A 19,197-nucleotide genomic window follows, 5' to 3' on the forward strand; every position below is an offset into this window, starting at 1 on the left:
TCAAAAGTTCCTATTACAAATGCGGCCACGTGCTCTAACACCACGGCACAAACCAATACCAATGAGGATGTGCAGAAAGCAATTAAGATCTTCACTGCCCACCGGCCGCCATCTTTTTGTCCTGTAAATATTTAAGGCTTGCCTAGGCAGTTTCACCTCCTGTGTATAATATTCGCGCTACGAGCAAGAAAGAGGTAACTATCTCGGCAAGGTTTGCATTTTTAGGGAACAAAACAGATAGCGCCCGGTAGGCGGGGCATTTTAGTCAAGATCGCGGTTGCGTTCTGCGCATCTTCATTGGTATTGGTTCCTATTCGTGACTTCGTTTGTGATAGAAATTGAACTTGGTGCCAAAATCAATCAGAAGTTGATGATCCGAATAATATCGCAATGCCACGTCATCAATTTCCTATGGTTGTATGTATATGGTTGTAACTAAAGTTACATGGATTCGTGCACACAAAAGTGCGATAAAAGCACGACCCTTACTGGTACTACGATGCAAACTCGGCCTCAAACCTGTTTTCTTTCGAATTTTGCCTCCTGTGTATAAGATTCTTCCCGGTAGTTACCCCAACATAACGAGGGTTCTGTGCTTTGGCGGGTTGTGAAAAATACCAAACTATGAATGGATCAAAAATGGGGCTCTGCGGAACCACTCTTCACTTAATTCCGAACAGATGGACCTCATTGGGCTGACTTTATTTGCTACGTATCCCGTTCCCCATGAAAAAGCTGGAGGCACTTCCGTTTATAAAAAAAAATTGACGCACTCGAATCCCATGAAATCCCAGCAGAGGTATATAAACTGAAGTTCCATCGCCCGGACCTACTGTTCGGACCATTCAATACTTACTTGAAGGAGGCCATCTTTCCTTGCCGCCGGAAGATGGCAAGGCTACCGCTAATCAGCAAAGGAAAAGAAGATCCGGAGCTACGGAACACTGCACTTGACACAGTCCGGAAAATCCTCGAAAAGCTCATGAGGAGAAGACTCGATCGATATGTGATGGTGGAAGGGACTTGATCGAACTGACTCGCACAGCCGTTGATCTCAATGAATAGTACTCACCGCCACCGCTACCGCGAAATGGCGGATATGCTAGATCACCCCTTTTTTCGCTTGTGGAAAACGGGATGGGCTTTTCCAGCAACTTTATGCAGATACATGGAACTCTCTCTAGACAACATTTGTCAAAGAGACGCTGAGAAAGATTGGCAGATGGAGCAATGTTGCACAAAATGTTCACATTCTCTTGCAAAGAAAATTGAGCTCAACCGGTGGAAAGACTAGACGCTAAGAGATTCTTTGAACTAACGATTTCCTTCCACTCCCCTACTTTTGGCGAAAGGATTCAGTGAGATGAAGACTAATTTCTGCGGGGTCTAATTTTGGAGCGACAACCACTGTACCAATAAAACACGAAATGCATCCTATATCTAATCATGTAGCCAAAAAAGATCTTGCCTTAGACGCGTAATTAATTAAAGACAGTTTTAAATCTCAAATTTCAAAAGTGGCTTACGAAATTTCCAGCATTATATTTTAGGCAATCAAGTGCTGAAACTCGCAAACCACACATTTAATTTATTTTTTTTTCAGTTAAATTACATTGGTATAGCATTTAATTTGACAAACATTATCCAAATAATCTATAAAATTACTGGGAAACTAACTCTGGCTTATTAAATATTAGCATATTAATAAACTAAGTTTACATGCTAAATACGCATTACATAATTTTCACAATCCCAATCAACAGGATTAAACGTCACAAGCCCGAAATTCTATTATGCATTGTGTGGCACGTTCCCAGAATTAATACAAGCATCCTTTCAACGAACTGACAAATTTCGACTTTACTAAAATATTTGCCTTAAAAATTTCTGCTTTCACGGCAATCATCCGGGGACGACAGGGTCGTCTGCCCTGCATACAGTGCAGATTGAGAGTAAATCTGGACTAGTCTTCGATTTTCATGCTCAGTACATACGCGCCATTAAACGGAACAATAAAAGGAAAACTTTTTTCTATTCACCAATACTATTGTAATAATAACTCGACTACTGACTATTTAGTGTATACGTTGATAAAACTTTCTTTTTTACTGATTTTCTATGGAATGTTTTATGTTTTTTTCGTTATTTTGCTTTCAACTTTTTTTCTAAAAACTGCATAGAGAAAATTCAGGGAAGTGAATATTTCATTAATTCCACAAATACGTACGAATATTTGTGAGAACGCTCAGCGAGTGTCTCGCCCAAACGCACGACTCGCATCGATATTATAGGCTAAACGGCTTAGTCAAACGGTCAAAAATTAATCAAACAACAATTTACAATCAACTACAAACACAGAAATAAAATTACACGAAAATACGCGTAAAAGTACAAATAAAACATTCCCATATAAGATGACGGCCACGAATCAAGGTTTAAATTGCGGAAAGGTCGCAGGTTTTTTTTATAGGTTTTGTGATTTTTTTAAATTAATTTTCATGTATTTTTATGCGTTGATGACTCGAGTAGTAACTTTCTAGTAAACGTTCAGCAGATTGTTCTCATCGAATCCTGCCGAGTGTCCTGCATTACGTACAACGAACGATGCACCGTCGAAGTGCATTCGTCGCTCACCACGCCTGAGGATGGAGAGGTTAAATAGAAAGTTCAGGTTATCCTTTCAAAATTACCGAATAAATATCTACACCCAACTACTAATGCTTAGAAACATCCTTACCTTACAAATAAATGAGATGTCTTCCCAAGCGAAGCTGTGCAATGTATGATTGGCGTCGTCAGTGTTGCGGACCCATTTCCCGGGCTGGTCCTTATCAAACATTTGTTATGGTTACGAGTAATTCTAAAATGTTAAATGAATGAAAGTTCAAGTCTGAAAAATAGTCCTTATACTTAAAATAGTCCTTACTTAACTAAACCATCTGCAGTCTGGGATATGCGAAAGCCGTTGATCTCAAACACTTCTGTTCCATCCTCGCTACATTGAAATTTGGAATCTTGTAATACAGCAGTTGCTTCCTGTGCATAAGCAGGACCATGACGCGAATCACTATTTGGAGAGAATTTTATTTTGACATTCCCTCACCAAATTCACTTAAACTAAATACAGACTAAATTCTAGATCTACATAATGTCTACTCATCAATTTCCGATTTTAATAATCATGTTTTCTTTTATTTCAGGTATGTTTGGCTGGAAAACAGCGAGCTAAGTATCAATAATGAAAAACCTTGAAATTAAAATAAATTAGTAGTATAAAAGGATCTGACACCAAGCAGGCTCATGATTTTGAACAAACGAGTTTAAACGGTTTTCAGTGAAAAAAAGACGTCCCAGTTAGATAAATTTGACCTACCTGCCATTGAAAGGAAGCTTGTATGTAGGTATTAGGTCCAGAGTACTCCTAGCGATTAATTTCCCTTATTTAGGGATTGGGGAGTCCTAAGTCCGCATCGACCTGATGCCGGCCCGGACCAAATGGAGAGAAACTTGCTCCCACTCTTGATGCTCCACGGACTCCTCTTTTTAGGTTTAACACCCGAGTTTCCAAAATCAAAAGAGGGACGAAGACGGCTACGGTTTCTTACCAGGACAACTCCTCAGACGCTGCCTCACCTCTGCCTTGGGAGCAGCGTGATCGGCATCAAGAGAAACTGTTTAGCTCCGGCCAAGCTTTTGGTCTGAACTGTAGGCGGATTTACGTAGAATATAATTTGCACCCTTGACGTGTTTTGCGAATTATAAAAGGGAGCGCATAACATCTGCGGGCCACTTCGGTCACTCCCAGGGCAGAGATGAAACAGCGTCTGGTAAGAAATCGTAACCGTCTTCGTCCCTCTTTTAACGACTAATATAATATTTGAAATTTAAACTACGTTACAATAAACCTTCTGCCACTAAACAGATTTGATTCACAAGCCTCCTTTTCGAAATACTAACTCCTTAATCACTAGGTTGCCCTGACCATGTAATACTTGCAAGCTGATAATTTTTTGGCAGGCAGACTATTTTTTCATTCTCTACTAGACTACTTTTGGTGATTTTAATTAGACGTAATTTTGCCCTTCGTGGTTACCCCATAGCGTTTACCTTATATTACTTAATTGCGCATTACGTTCTTTTGGCTTTGATTTCCAGCGTGCAGTGGATAATGTCGTTCCACTCGATTCCATGATCCCTTGCAACTTCATTTTTTAGGGTATATTGGGCAGTGAGTCCTTGAGGGTTTTACGTGAGCACCTGTCTGGACGACTTAATCCCGCGGTCTTCTTAAGACACGGATTGATTTTGTGACCACAGTCAGAGCCCCGCTGTGACAAGCAACAACGGTACCAGTCTATACCAAGTGCATGGCTTAGCATTCATACTGGTGGATGCAAGACCTATCTAAATCTCTACCGAACTAAGGAGTAGGGCACCCGTGTTGAAACGCAAAACCACGCCGCTTGAGAATAACCAACAACCCCCATGAAGCTCCCACTAGGGAGCCAAACGCAAATAACCTAGGTGTACTCACATATAACGGGAGTTCACCCTAGGTATGATCGCTCCCGTCTTTTCGAGATTACAACAAAGTTTTTCTTCTCGAAAACAACCCTCGAAATCATAGAAACAGCAGTCACCGCAGGCGCCTTATGTTTGTCCAGAGATTTCCATATAGACGCTGCCTTTCTACGAGTAAACGATACTGCACTGTATATGCGTCAAGACTTATTTTCCGTTCCAACGTCAATTAAATGGGAGATCTTTTAAAAAGCTTAGCCATGGACGGCATAGTTGCCATCTTTCTAGTAGCCTTGGAATCCATGTTACAAGCTTCCGGTTATTGGCAAACTTCAGCTTTGGCGATCAGGCGATACATACTTATTTCACCTTGGCAATGAAAAAAGGCCAATCACCATTGTAGTAAGTAAGTAATAAAGCAAAATGGAAACCAGTTTAGGAATTTTAATTAGAAGCTTCAGCATCTATAATACTTAGTTTTCATAGTTCTACGCAAAGGTATCACAGCCTAAACGATAGGAAAATTGGACAATTTTCTTCAAAGAAGACTTACAAATATTATTCTATAGCCAACTAAAAATAGGTGCGACTGTAATCACCAAGAACAAGAAGAAAGTCTGCGATCGGTATCGCTTCTTGATTTAATAAGCAACAACAGACAGGACACGCAGGATTTGTATCAGCTAAGAAACATCAACTTCTACCGGCTTCATTGTCAACTAATCCTCGATTCCGTAGATGGGTCACAATCCCCGGGGAATTTCGCAACTTCCCCAGCCTATATACACTTGTGTGTGTGGGAAGCTATAGCCTTGGAGCACTGAGACCATCGTGGTCTATTGTCCTCCACTCCCTTGTCTAACGGAATATCCCGGATTCGTTTATGTATCGCAAGATTTCCGTTAGTGAATGTGATGCTACCTATGGCAACTGCAGTACATCAACAGCACAGATCTTATGCCTAATGCCTGATTACATAAAAATTGCCCTAACTGAAAAGCCAACTTCTCATTTTTATTTTAGAGGTAGACTCGAGCTTCAGAACCCTGTTTTTTAGCCATAGGTATAGAAGACCTCCGTGTTTCCCACGACGCATTATTCTGGGACCTCCCAGTTCCCTCTACGTTCCAGGGTGACCTCATATCTTCTTCCAAACAAATGCATGGGACCCGGGAGATGCATGGGACCCGAGAATCAGAATGCATTGCAAGAACTGCGAGTCACTCTTCTAATGCCCTGTGTCCTTCCCCCACGGCCGTTCTCTCCACATAGATCTAAGCGGATGAATATATGAGCAGATTTCATTGCAGTGCCTTGCATAAATAAATATTCGTGGTAGTCTCAATACCAATTTGCTGTTCTTCCCATGAAAAGAGTGTGTACATGATCACGCAAGACACCGAAATATCCCTCGTAGGTTTGAATGAGAGTGTTTTCACGTGGAACAAGAACTGGTTGCTATGTCAAAATAGTGTGACATTAAAAACCAGCTTCCAGGTCGTGATGATTATATAGATACGATCCGTTAAATAATATAAAGCTGTCACGCTGTGCATCACAAAGACGACTCATCATCCGATTTATCATAATCATACATATAGTCAAGTCCGTAAAAACTTTCGGATCCGGAACTATTGACAAGTCTGTCACTTACAAATGCCAGATTAGTTGAGGCAGGCGGCTGTCGTAAGGCCTAATACACTAGTTGCCTGTTTTTCAGCTCGTGAAGCGACATAGGCATCGGTCGTCTTTTCACCCTGTGTGTTTATACCATTTATGTAGGAAAAATTCCAGTCAGACCGAAAAACATTAACAGAGTTGTTCCCGGCACAGAGTGCTATCACGCGGAAAAAATCATGCGAATTCTATCTTCCTCGTTCGGAATTCATGAGTACAGACTGACTGCTTTGTTGGACTGCTTAAGTATTCTATTAAAGTTTTATCTCACCCGTCATTTCATCTTGCCGAACAGGAAAGAGAATTAAATTAGACGCAAGTGACAATAACTAACGAGACGCTAAGAATCAAGACAAACAAGAAAAGTCGAGCTCTCAAGATATGCTGCTAAGGAGGAGATAGGACTCGACTCTACAAGGTGGCATGGGATGAGGCTTGGGAATAATTGCTTCTGTGGAAAAGATTTGGTAACCCGAAACTGAAGTCGAACGCACGTGGACCCTAGTAGCCGGGAAAAAGCTAAAATATTGCTCCTCTATTTGACACACTAAAACGAATTTGAGAGCCGTCTGTAGTGATTACTCGCCTGTATTTGTGAGCGGACTTTTACGGTGAATTTCATCAAATTTTTAGGTTTTCTGAGATCCCTTCTTGGTCGATTTCAGCCACTTAAAGTGAACTTTTGACCACCGTCAATCTCCCATTTAGTGGTAACATACCCTTTGTAAAATCTAAATGATGAAACGTGGAATCAAACCACCGACACGTTGAGGAGAGTGAAACACCTTCTGATTAGCAAGAAAGCACAAGCGTTCCAATATGAGAACAGAAAAGCAGCAGGTAGCAGAATGGTCAAATTATAATTAGATTCGGTTATTTATATTCTTCACAACTGCAGTTGGTACACCGTTGAAATTTTCTTGATCCATCCCAGATTTATCAAAAAAACGGGAGTGCCGACCAACTGGCCAATGTGGGAAAACCGTTAGAAGCACCGCGCTCTCTTCATTGCTTCCTGGGTCTAGAGAAGACATTGGAACATGGATTGAGTTGCTCTACCGCAATTCGAACAGTAAAGTTCGAAGTGTGGTAGGTATCTCAAAACCCCTTCCTCCTGAAGGGGATCATGAGGAAAACGCTTTCCCCCACTTCTTCGTTTTCTCCATGGACCGCACGGCACATCCAACGCACAGATTTTTAATACACTGCTCTGTGCAGATGCTCTCAACAATGTGTTTCCTTGTTTCTTTCTGTTGTTTGGAATTGAACCCTGAGTCCGCCATACACCATACACCAGAACCATCGGCGCCTCTTTTTGGGCTAACACCCAAAGGCTAAACAGCCGACCATGGTTTCATCCAGAGCAGAACCAATCTTTCACATACGTCTCACCCCTGCCGTGGGAGAACCGTTACCCAAACAGCTAATGGATGTTCGATAAGGGAGCGAACGATATCCAGTTAACACTTGGGTCACACTACCCGCTTTGTTATCGACGTATAGAATAAAGTCTCAGATCTAAAATCTACCGCAGTGTCGCCGGAAAGTTATTACATCGTAAATTGCAGACACTGCCCCGAGTCTAACCTTAGAAATCATCAAAACTAGCTATTTACACAGTAAAGCCTAGACGTTACCGTGGCCTACAACTTGTCCAATATTCTGTACACCAGCAAGGTACACAGCTAAGTGAACTCTTATAATTCACCAAATTCATGCTACTATGCCCAATTCTTTGGTAATACCTAAAGATTCTTCGCATAAAGGTGATGCGAATTGAATGTAAATAATAAGCCAGCTTGCGCCCCGTTGGTTAAGCCTGGTTCAAATCTAAGTAGATAATAGTATATACATAACAAAACAACTACCCCACTTCCCACCTAACCGAATCGACGGGTAACCAGCCAGAGGATGGATGAAAGAAGGCATACAATGTACAACATTACAGCGATGATGCGTGCGACCATGCGACTATTACAGACTACCTCAGAGCCTTTGAGCAGCGACGTGATGCTTCCGGACGTCAGGACGTTAGACGGTTGAAATAAAGTCAGGTCAAATATAAATTGAGAACAGCGCCCGCTAGGTGCGATCACACTGGACAAACAAACCCCTTCGAACTTTTACAGAAAAAGATAGCAGTCTTTCCGTTACAATATGTAGTCTCGCCCAGAGATATACCATCTCCAGTATTCTCCTTACTCCTTTTTCCCTTCTATTCAATTGATGAGAATGTGCTAAAGTTAGAACCACCGAACAAGTAAAATGACCCAACACAAACTTCCATGATGCGAGAAAATGTCGATGGCGATAGGCTGGCGGTCTACCAATTCAACCATCGCCGATTCAAGTGTCGACCAAGTTGACAGTCCTGACTTTTTTTAGAAGAATTGCTCTTCGAGAACAAATCCCTCACCTCTATAATAGGGACGAAAACTTGGCAGAGTATCCAAGTATTAGGACAAAGATGCAAAGATAAAAAAAAGATCACGTACAATACTTACTTATAGAACACAGCAATTGTATAATCCTTGGACATGTCGGTAAAACTATCACTTGTAGTTCGCGTACCAGCAGCATCCACGAGATAGGTCAGAGCACAATTCTCGCTGGTGAAACTTACGCCTTTGTACCACATTTTCGCATACCGCCTGCAAGAACGAATCCCATCTTTTAACTAGTGCTCTATTAGCGACATGCAGTCAACTTACACATAGTTATTAGTTTTCATACCATCGTAGGCGACAATTTCGACTCTCGAACCGTATTGATATACGCGTCCATTTGGATGGATTAGGGCAGACGAGCTGCCATTACTCGATAGTGAAATTGCAACACGGCTACGTTGATTCACTACGCGTACAGCTTTATCCAATGTCATATCAACCCTAGGAAGTGATACAAAAGCTAATATTAGGACTATACATTCAAAGGTCTTGAGAGCTTCCAGGGAGAGTCCTTTTCGCATAATTAATACGAACCTTATCCCGTCTCGCAACCGAATTTGAATCGTTCCATTAGGCAACGCCATAGGGCCACAGGAACGCGTAGAGTCGAATTCTCGGTTGCTTCGCCGATTAGAGAAAGGCAGGGGAAAAGCCGGTGGCATGGCTGGCTATAAAGAAAAATTTCAAATGTAATTATGACGATCTATTGGGAATCAGTACTTACTATGCGGCATATGTCGTCTTCATATGGGTACATAGGTGGGGCTAGGTGCCGAGCAGATAAACTGCGCAATACACGCCCATCGAAAGGCAATGAGTGTCCAATATGCGGAATTGGGGGGACATGAGGAACGGGCGCCCCTATTTGTGAAATTCGAGGACTATTCTCCTTCGGAGTAGCTGCTCGCTGTGTCGAAACGAACGGAGAAGCAGCAACGTTGAACTTCGACTGCTGAGGAATATGCGAAATTAGGAGGTAGAAAAGGCGACTATGAAAGCTCTGGTCATAGCAATCAAGAATTCATAGGAAATCAACACCTACCGTTGGTGCAGGGTTCGCTGTGAACAAGGATCGTTGACGTATGACAGGGGCATGGGGCGACTTAATTACAACATGATTCACTTTGTCACTGTTGCTATCCTTGGATGTTTCCTCAGGATTTCCGCTGATATTCGTATTATTCAAATTATTCTGGTCTTGCACAACAGACACAACCTGCGCTTGTCCTTGCACCGATGCACTGCTCTCGCCTTGCTGCATACTTCCTACTAGATAATGATTGTATCCTTCCTTCACACTTTGATCTTTTTGACTATATTTAGTTTAAATTATCTCGGTTTTGTACCCTTTGTATTCACTTTCTACTACTTTAAATATTCTCGTTTTAATATTTTAATATTTATTTAATCCGTTATATATTTGGAGAAAATTTCGCGAATTTTAACCACGATTTTAATTTTTTTGTTTGGGTTTTTTATTTTGAAAATGTGGATTATGAAATTTTCATCGATGCGTCTTACATGAGCAAGAGCGAAACACAAAATGAGTACTTTCGAGGAAAATATTAATTCAACTGTTTTCGCCTGAAAGATACTTCAATGATTGAAAAAATCATGGTTAACTAGCTCCGTAACAAGTGTGTAGGAACACCTTGGGCTTTTTAACTTTTAAGGTGGATGTCATGGTGGAATAATTTTTTTAACGGAGAGTGTAAAACTTTCGCACCAAGTAGTCGTCTTTCCGTCAATCATAGTTTACAAGTCGAGGGCCTCGATTTTGTCAGCAATGTGTAATGTGCTTCGGAGTAACGAATATTTAATTCAACTCAAAAGATGGTTGACGTAATCATACACCTACAATATAATGTATACAGTTACATGTTTGTTTATTTTAATTGAATTCCTTCCAAATATTCAAATTCTTACATGCGATGGTTCAAATAATTTATTTCCTTATTACTGAGGCGGATCGTTTTTCAATTTTTTTTCAAAGCTTCAGCCAGCACATGTGCTGCATTAATGAGGCATGACATTCATCTGATAATAATAATATATAATATGCATTTCTGAAACCTGGCTGGATACTACTTTCTTTCGCTGTGATCGCAATGGCCCGGCTTCTGGTAGGGTAAATATCGGGGGCATCTTGATCGCTATTAAGCCTCACTTCCGTACCGAACCTAATTTTGCCTCTTCCTCTTCCTCTTCCTCTTCCTCGCGCAGTGGAAGTCTATTCCTTATTTCCTATATTTCCCCCTCTATCTCCTATATTTCCCCCCTATCTCAGTCTGTTGTATTTTCCTCTCTCTAGTTCATCAATTGTGGTGATTATATTCTCTTTGCCTTCCTGAATAACTCCCTGCACCCTTTTCTTTATACCGCCATGAGCAACAGTGCCGCTATTCAGTTCAATCTCGCCAGAAATAATCTAAACCACACTCTTAATCTTCGCATGCAAAAACTCTAAGCCCTTCTGGTGTCACATCCGGAACATATATAACCCCGCCCGTGTCTCTCCCGATTTCAGCCAATTTAGAGGCTCGCTTGAATGAAAGTATGACTTACCCTGTAATTACTTTTGGACATATAACACTTCTCCTCCTTTTACTTCTCTCCCGCAAGTGGATGCCACGTACTCCATCCACTGAAATGTTCTCCTTTTTCTTAGTCAAGTGCGTTACTGCCAATCTTGAGACCAATTGGTTCTGGTCCTGATGAATTTCCTAGCCTCGCTTTGCCAAAAATTGAAACACACTTTTTTTCCTCTGTCTCTGCATCATTTTTCATTAAAAGCTGTTGTCATTCTTCAAACCTGCGGAAAAACGCTCTCATTATCCACAAAAGTTGTAATCACACTTTCGCTGGTATGCTCCTCCTCCCCTCCTGTTCAAAAATCCTTGAGAGATATCTCAGCATGCCCTTTTGAAACACCGATCCTCTGTTACTCTCACATCACCAATGTCGTGACCTAAATCTAAACTCTCCACAGAAAATGTCCGTTTGCTACACGGATTTCTAGAAGCCTTGACTCCATGCTATACTTCTATCGAAACTCACTTCACCTAATATTCCTCATCCATACGGGTTAATTGACCCGCCCACACATCTGTTGAGCCGGATTTTATCTAACTACCCGGTCGTGGTATCGCTCATAGATTTCGCCGTTATGTAGGCTATGGAATCGTCCATACTCATGTAGGGGGCCAAAAATTCTTTGGAGGATTCTTCTCTGGAACACGGCCAAGAGTTCGCAATTTTTCCTGTTAAGAACCCAAGTTTCCAAGAAATACATGAGGACTGGTAAGACCATTACCAAGTACAGTAAAAGCTTTGACGCTATGGTCAGAGGTTTCGAGCGAAACAGTTTTTTCTACGATGAAATAGGTTCTGTTGGCAGCCAATAACCGTACGCGGATTTGACCGTCATAGCTGTTATGGGTTGTGAGTTTTGACCTTAGATAGGAGAAACTTTCAACAGTCTCAAAGTTGTAGCCTCTTATCTTTATTGTTTTTGTTTGACCAATACGATTCGATATTGTTCGTTCTTCAGCTTTAGGCGCTAACGTTGCCATCATATATTTCATTATGCTTTCATTGATGTGCAACCCTAGATCTCGCCCCATCGGTTCGATCTGCATGAAGGCACCTTGTACGTCTTGGGTCATTCTTCCCATGATGTCGATATCGTTAGCATAGGCTAGCACTTCGGTGAACTTAAAGAGGATCATGCTCCTCGCATTTACCTTAGCATCACGGATCACTTTTTCCAGTGCCAGGTTAAAGAAAACACATGATAAGACATCCCTTTGTCTTAAACCGTTTTTGATGCTGAATGAATTTCGTCGGGATACCAAATTCTCTCATGACAGTATACAGTTTTATCCTGGCTAATGTTATCATTGGTGGCCTTAAAACCGATGAAAAGATGGATTGAGCATAAGTTGATGAGTAATGTAATTAGTCGCCTCCATATTTAATCAATTCGGCTTTAATTAGATCGGATCCAGGCAAATTTTTAAGCCGATGAATGGCATGAACTGTTTCTTCCATACTTGGTGGTGGCAGCATTTGTCCATCGTCTTTAATTGAGGGTAGCTAAAACTTGGCGATATTTTGGTTGTTGAGTAGCTCATCAAAGTACTCAACCCATCGCTCCTATATGCCAATTCTGTAGCAAATTAGATTTCGCTCTTTGTCTCGGCAGGTTGAGCATCGAGGTATATAAGGTTTCATCCAGCTGACTCGTTAGTAAAATTTAGTCCCTGTACTTCTTGAGTTCACACACCTGTATGTTGTCCTAGGCATCCTTTTCTGTATGTGAAGTCGTGACTCTACTCAACTGTATCAATGGTTCCGGTGGTTGTGAAGACCATTTGACGATGCTTCATCTCCTGGACCTCATATAACCGCGATTATTACGACATCCACTTACCCTTTATAGATGTTACGGAGGGCTTTTTTGTTCTCGCCTTCACTATTCACGTTCGCTTGATTATCAAAGAAGATTCTAAGTGGTGTTATTATTCGAGCACGCAACAGCAGCTAGCCGATACCCTGTTCCAATATAGGGCTGATGTAACAGCGTTGCAGGAGATGGGTTGGACAGGGACCGATTTCCTGAAGAAGAGTCGCTACACCATATATTATAGCAGCCATCCAGTAAAACATGTGCTCGGAGTAGGTTTGTTAATCAGCCAAAAAATGAAACCTGATGTTGAAAACGCAAGCAAACGGCTATGCACTCTGCGTTTCCGAGGCAAATTTAGAAATTTAGAAATAGAAGCCTCATTAACGTTCAGAAAGATACTTTCTATGAGGCAGTAAAACGAACCCTCGAAGCCTGTCCAAGATATGATATCAAAACCATACTTGGAGATTTTAACATCCAAGTCGGAACGGAGCCGAGCAGTGTCACACGAAATGGTTGTTGGAACTACCTGGTTTTCCCGGACAGCGGCCCATAAACAAACTTGAGCCTCTCCAGACGAGACGTGTTGATCGAACACCGCCACCTCTCAGCCTTGAGGAATGTCAGAACATATAGGGGGGCCAATATATCACTATCACTATCTCGTTGGCATGGTGCTCCGAGCTCGAATGACAACAACACCTACGATCCCCTCTGACAATCAGGTGAGAGTTAACACTGAAGTCATCCACAACATAGCCCTCCGCAACACCTATTAGAGAAAAAGGTTTCCGCAATAACCGCAGTCAGTAGAGATCCTGCAGATGAAGCATCAACAAATTATCTTCACAATCACCTGAAGGACGTTATCATAAATACGGCCACGAAGATACTTGCCCCCAGCCGCAAAAAGAGCCGGTTGGTTTGACGATGAATGAAAGCTAGCAACGAAACGGAAGAATGTTGCATACTGTAATGTAATGTAATGTAATGTAACGTTCCATTCTCAAAGAACGCAGGCACGCACAGCGACTTATCACAAACTCCATCGAGCGGAAAAGCGACTTCACAGCCGGAAAAAGCAAGCCTGGGAGAACCAACAGGTCTGTGAACTCGAAAAGTACAGGGACGCGGAAGTTTTGCCAACACGTCAGCAGGATAAACCATTACACACCTCGTTGTTCATCCTGCCGAGACAAAGAGGGAAATCTAATTTCCAATAGAATGGGCATATTGGAGCGAAGGGTTGGGTACTTTGATGAACTACTGAACAACCAGGACAACGGCGAGTTGGGGGTTCTGCCAACTGAAAACGACGGACAAATGCTGCCACCACCAAGTGTAGAAAAACAGTCGCACGGACTGTTTTTCTACACTTGGTTAGGCTTGGGCTTAAATCATTAGTCGCCAGGAGCTAATCGAATTACAGCCGAATTGGTTAAATATGGAGGCGACCAATTACACCAAATAGTTCATCAACTTGTGCTCAATACCTGACGATTGGCAAAGAGGCATTATCTGTCTCATACATGAAAAGTAAGATATCACACAGTGCAGCAATTACAGAGGTATCACGTGGCTGAGTGCCATCCGTAAAATTTTCTCCGCTATCTTGCTAAGTCGGATAGTCCCATACGCCCAGAATATCATTGGTCCATACAAAAGGAGCTTCACTCCAGGCAAATCAGCAACAGATCATATCATATCTTCTCTCTACGACAAGCAATGAAAAAAATATTGGAATATGGAATATGCACCATCTTTTCATCGACTTTAAAGCCGCCTATAAAAGCATACAGGGTAAAACCGTACACGGCCATGAGAGAATTCGGTATCCCGACGAAATTGATAAGACTGACTAGGCTGTTCCTGACCAATGTGCGAGGACAGATAAAAGCAGCGGGATCACTCTCAAGACCATTCGACATCAACAACCGTCTAAGAAATGGAGATGCCCTATCATGCGTCCTCTTTAACCTTGCCCTCGAGAAAGTGATCAGTGATGCTGATGCTGAACTACTGGCCTATGCTGACGATGTCGACATCATGGGAAACTTGATAATTTCTCTTATCTAAGGTCAAAAATCATAACCGATAACAGCTACGACGATGAAATCCGCGCACGGTTGTTGGCAGCTCGAAATGTCTCACCATAGGGTCAAAGCTCTTACTGTACAAGACAATGATCTTGCCAGTCCGCATGTATTTCTCGGAGACTTGGGTTCTTAGCAAATTGCGAACTGTTGGCCGCATTCGAGAGAAGAATCCTCCGAAGAATTTTTGGCCCCCTACATGACAGCATAACGACGAAATCTATGAGAAGGATCATGATCCGGTTGTGGATAAAATTCGCCTCAATAGGTTACGGTGGGCGGGTCACTTAATCTGTATGGATGAGGATGATCCCACCCGGAAAGTCTATAAGGGCAATGTCTATGGTAGGAAAAGAAGACGAGGCAGACCTTAAAATGGAGTGATGGCGTAGGTTAGGACGCCAGACATCTTTTAGGGATGTCGAATTGGTGGACCTCGGCGCAAAATCGAGATGTCTGAAGTTCCTTATTAAGGCAGGCCTAGACCGGATACCGGTTGTTGCGCCGTTGATGATGATGATTTTGATATCAAACATGGGACAGGCTTCGAGAGTCCACCTTACTGCGTCGTAGAATCATAAAGTCATTCTCCGACTCTGCAATCGTCTCTGTGGGGGTGTGAACGTTAGTCATGCCTATGTTTCGAAATTTGCTTTGAAAGCTGACAGTGCATAGCCTTTTGCATACGTTTTCGAAGCCGATAACCGCAAGTCTCAATTTTTGGCTGACTAAGAAACCTACTCCGTCGATGGCTGCTATAATATATACTGTGGAGGCTCTTCTCCAGGAAACCGGTCCCTATGCAGCGCATCTCTTTCAAGGGTGTTATATCAGTATCATATGTTTGCTATATGCTATGTAGCGTTCAATATATACAGGGAGCGCACGTTTCATGAGAAAACGTGCAACTTATTAGTTCGTTTTCATTGCCGGGTTCTCCGTTCTAATTTTCATCGAGGCCGAAGCTCCTGTTGTCGCTTCGTAACAAATTGTTTTCGATGTTGGGTTGTCGGCCCTACCTAACCACCAACCTAGAGGACTAGTTGGTACGCAGGTGACTCGCCTCCATCCTTCTCCAACTGCAACTTTTCACTAAGAAGGAACTCCTAGCAATCACCACATGGAGATGCAGATAGCGTTTGGTAGTATAACAATGGGTGTTAGTTCAGCATTCGTTTTTAAGATGTAATGCTCCATCATGGGTAGCAATCCGCGTTTCGCTCTGCGATCTATTCTACTCTTTAATCCCTCACTGCCGTACGTCAGTGCTGCATCAAATAATATCTGGTTAATATCTTCCTCTGAATGACGAGGTAAATAATCTACATTTATTCGACACAAAATTTCGTCTTAACTGAATATTGATACAAACATTGTACCTACCAAATGACAACTCGGACCAAGCCGCTGAGGAGTGCCGTCCCCACGTACTCCAGTCTTCAATAGGAATCATCTGAAGTAGTAAACATAGGGACGAGACAGCCCTCGAGAATTCGTGGGTAATGTGGTCTCGGCTCGATTATCTGCGGATGCCCTCTTGTGGGAGTTTCATGCAGATGCGATATGGGCAAAATATCGCGGACAAACCTACATGTGTTGTACAGTACCACTTAGTTGCGGCCGAGGTGCTATCCACTGGTATGGAAGCTGAGCCCGCAATCAGTATAAACCAGAAACGCGATGCCAGTCATAAAAGGGATTTCTTGTGGTGTCTGCATCAATTTGCCTACACGTCAGACACCCCAGGAACTTCTACTAATTCACGATATTGAACAATAGAATTCAGGAAATTTTAATTTTATCAATATTTATTCTTCCTTTTCTTCAACGCTTGTCCCGTTTACAAGCGGGATCTGCTCATCGTGATCGGTTTCGCCATTTAGTTCTATCAAACGCCTGATCTCGATGCAATTGCGGGGCTTTTAAATCCCCATCCAGCGTATCAACCCATGTTGTTTAGGCCTGCCTTTTGGTCGTTTACCATCGACTTCGATGTTCAGACCAATCTCAAGTGAATTCTCGTTAGCACGAATTGCGTGACCATGCCATCGAAGACGCTTGTCTCGTAATTTTTCCACGATCGGTGCAACCCCATAACGATCACGGATATCCTCATTTAGGATGTGTCACGCCACTAGTCCAACGCAACAACTTCGTCTCCATTACCGCAAAACGCCGTTCATTGTCTTTTATATACGGCCAACACTCTGAACTATAGAGAGCGACATGACGGATAATATTACAGTAAATTTTAGCTTGGAGACTTTCGTTGATAACACCAGTTGTAGAACGCCACTTTAACCAAGTTGCGTTAATGCGTGAAGCGATTTCATAGCGCAGTTATCCATTGACTGATAGCGTTGACCCGAGATATTGAAATCGCTCAGTTCTCGGCAGGTTACTGTCGCTGACAGTGATTGAGCCTGTTTCATAGGGGATCGGTCGTCAAAAGTTCACTTTTATTCAGATTTAATCTGAAACCGTGTAGAATGAGGCAATCATTCCATTTTTGGACAAGTTGCTTGAGAGCATTTTTGCTATTAGATGCTACATAGGAAAACATCATGGACGTTAGATGTTCCGTGTGGCCATGACATAGCAAGAACAAACAGGTGTGGTGAGAGCGCGCTTCTTCGATGAACACCAACAGAAATACGAAGCGATTTTGATACACCGGCCATACTTCGAAATTTACTTTTTGGATCCTGGTAGATCCCAGTGCACGAGATCTTCTTGTGTTGTCGTGGAGCATACCAGATGAATTCATGTGGCACACGGTCGAACGCTTTTCCTAGATCCAGAAATGCAATGTAAAGAGAGCGATGTTTCTCACGGTATTTCTTCATGAGTAACCACGCAACGTGTATTGCGTCAGGAGTTCCACAATTCTTCATAAATCCGGCTTGATTTACGGTTATTTTAATGGTTTGGCGAATACGAATGCGCTCAAAAATCTCCATGGTATAAGAAAATAATCGGTTCGAACGGTAATTTCAACATTCTGCTTGACTATCTTTCTTTTTCCATATTGGAACAGTAGTACTTTCTTTCCAGTCAGATGGTGTTCTTCCTTCCTGAATAACCCGATTAAAGAATTCACTGAGCCACAGTGTTGAGTCCGAGCTCTTCGCTTTTCAGACCTCAGATGCAATGTCGTCAGGTCATGTTGCTTTCCCCCGATTGCATTCGTTTTATTTCCTCCTCCACTTCAACATCGTCCTTCATCGTCCTCCTCCTTCATTTCAACATCGTCATTCCAAAGCCAAGTTGATGTACCGCTTACCTGACCCGGTTTACCTGTTAATGTACCACTTGCCTGGCTTTGTGACCCCGAGGGTTGTAGACGCCGCTTTGTGGATCATCACTTTCATTTGATTCCAGGATTCTTCCACATTCGTAAAGGTTGGTAATCGTGTAAGTGAGATATTTCGTCCTTCTTTCTCACGAAATTGCCACCATTTAATGCGCGGCGGGCCAGTGCGTTCCTCACGCATCACGGCAATCAACGGCCGATATTGAGGTGCGATGGACTCATAGGGAACGGCTTTGCAATCAGTGCCGGTGGTAAAATGTCGGCGTCTTATGAGAAAATAGTCGCTTTGCATTTTACTGTTCTATCAAATGTAGGTAGATGAAACAATCTTTTGATAAACTATGTATAAAGTACAAGGCCATGGGTGCCACAAAGTTGATTATACGCTTGTCACCATCATTTCGCGCTACAAACCCCTTTCCCCTGTTATCGTGTACCTTTTCACCCACATGACCATTAAGGTCACCAGCAATGATGATATAATCGTGAGCAGGCACGTTACAAATCTTTTCATCGAGAGATTACTAGAAGGCATCTTTCTCAGCATCAGGTCGACCTGTCTGTGGTGCGTATGTGGTGAAGAAGTGAATAGTGCGATCAGCTGATATAATGGTGAGCTTCACCAGCCGATCATCAAATCGTTCGACCTCTGTCATGGTATCACAGAAACTCTCTGAGATGGCAATGCCAACCCCGTATTGAGATTGTGGACTACCAAAATAAATAAGTTTGTAGCCA

At 42.4% G+C, this 19,197-nt stretch overlaps 2 protein-coding genes across 4 annotated transcripts in view; one reads left to right on the forward strand and one right to left on the reverse strand.

Moving 5' to 3' along the window:
* Positions 1-19,197, forward strand: part of LOC119647289 — a 751,009-nt gene that overhangs the window by 369,578 nt on the left and 362,234 nt on the right. The window lies entirely within an intron of this gene.
* LOC119647291 lies at positions 1,496-10,214 on the reverse strand. 2 transcript variants are annotated; one of them, XM_038048197.1, is made up of 8 exons: positions 9,688-10,214; positions 9,370-9,594; positions 9,180-9,313; positions 8,910-9,086; positions 8,703-8,849; positions 2,927-3,067; positions 2,738-2,860; positions 1,496-2,639 (listed from the first exon to the last, which is right to left on the reverse strand). In XM_038048197.1, the coding sequence occupies exons 1-8, from the start codon at positions 9,904-9,906 to the stop codon at positions 2,537-2,539; spliced, it is 1,269 nt and encodes a 422-aa protein (XP_037904125.1). In that variant the 5' UTR covers positions 9,907-10,214; the 3' UTR covers positions 1,496-2,536. The 2 variants fall into 2 exon arrangements, with proteins under 2 accessions (XP_037904125.1, XP_037904124.1); XM_038048196.1 differs by having other exon boundaries at positions 9,370-9,597.

The sequence above is a fragment of the Hermetia illucens genome, chromosome 1 (genome assembly GCF_905115235.1).
Source record: "Hermetia illucens chromosome 1, iHerIll2.2.curated.20191125, whole genome shotgun sequence".
NCBI classification, from domain to species: domain Eukaryota; kingdom Metazoa; phylum Arthropoda; class Insecta; order Diptera; family Stratiomyidae; genus Hermetia; species Hermetia illucens.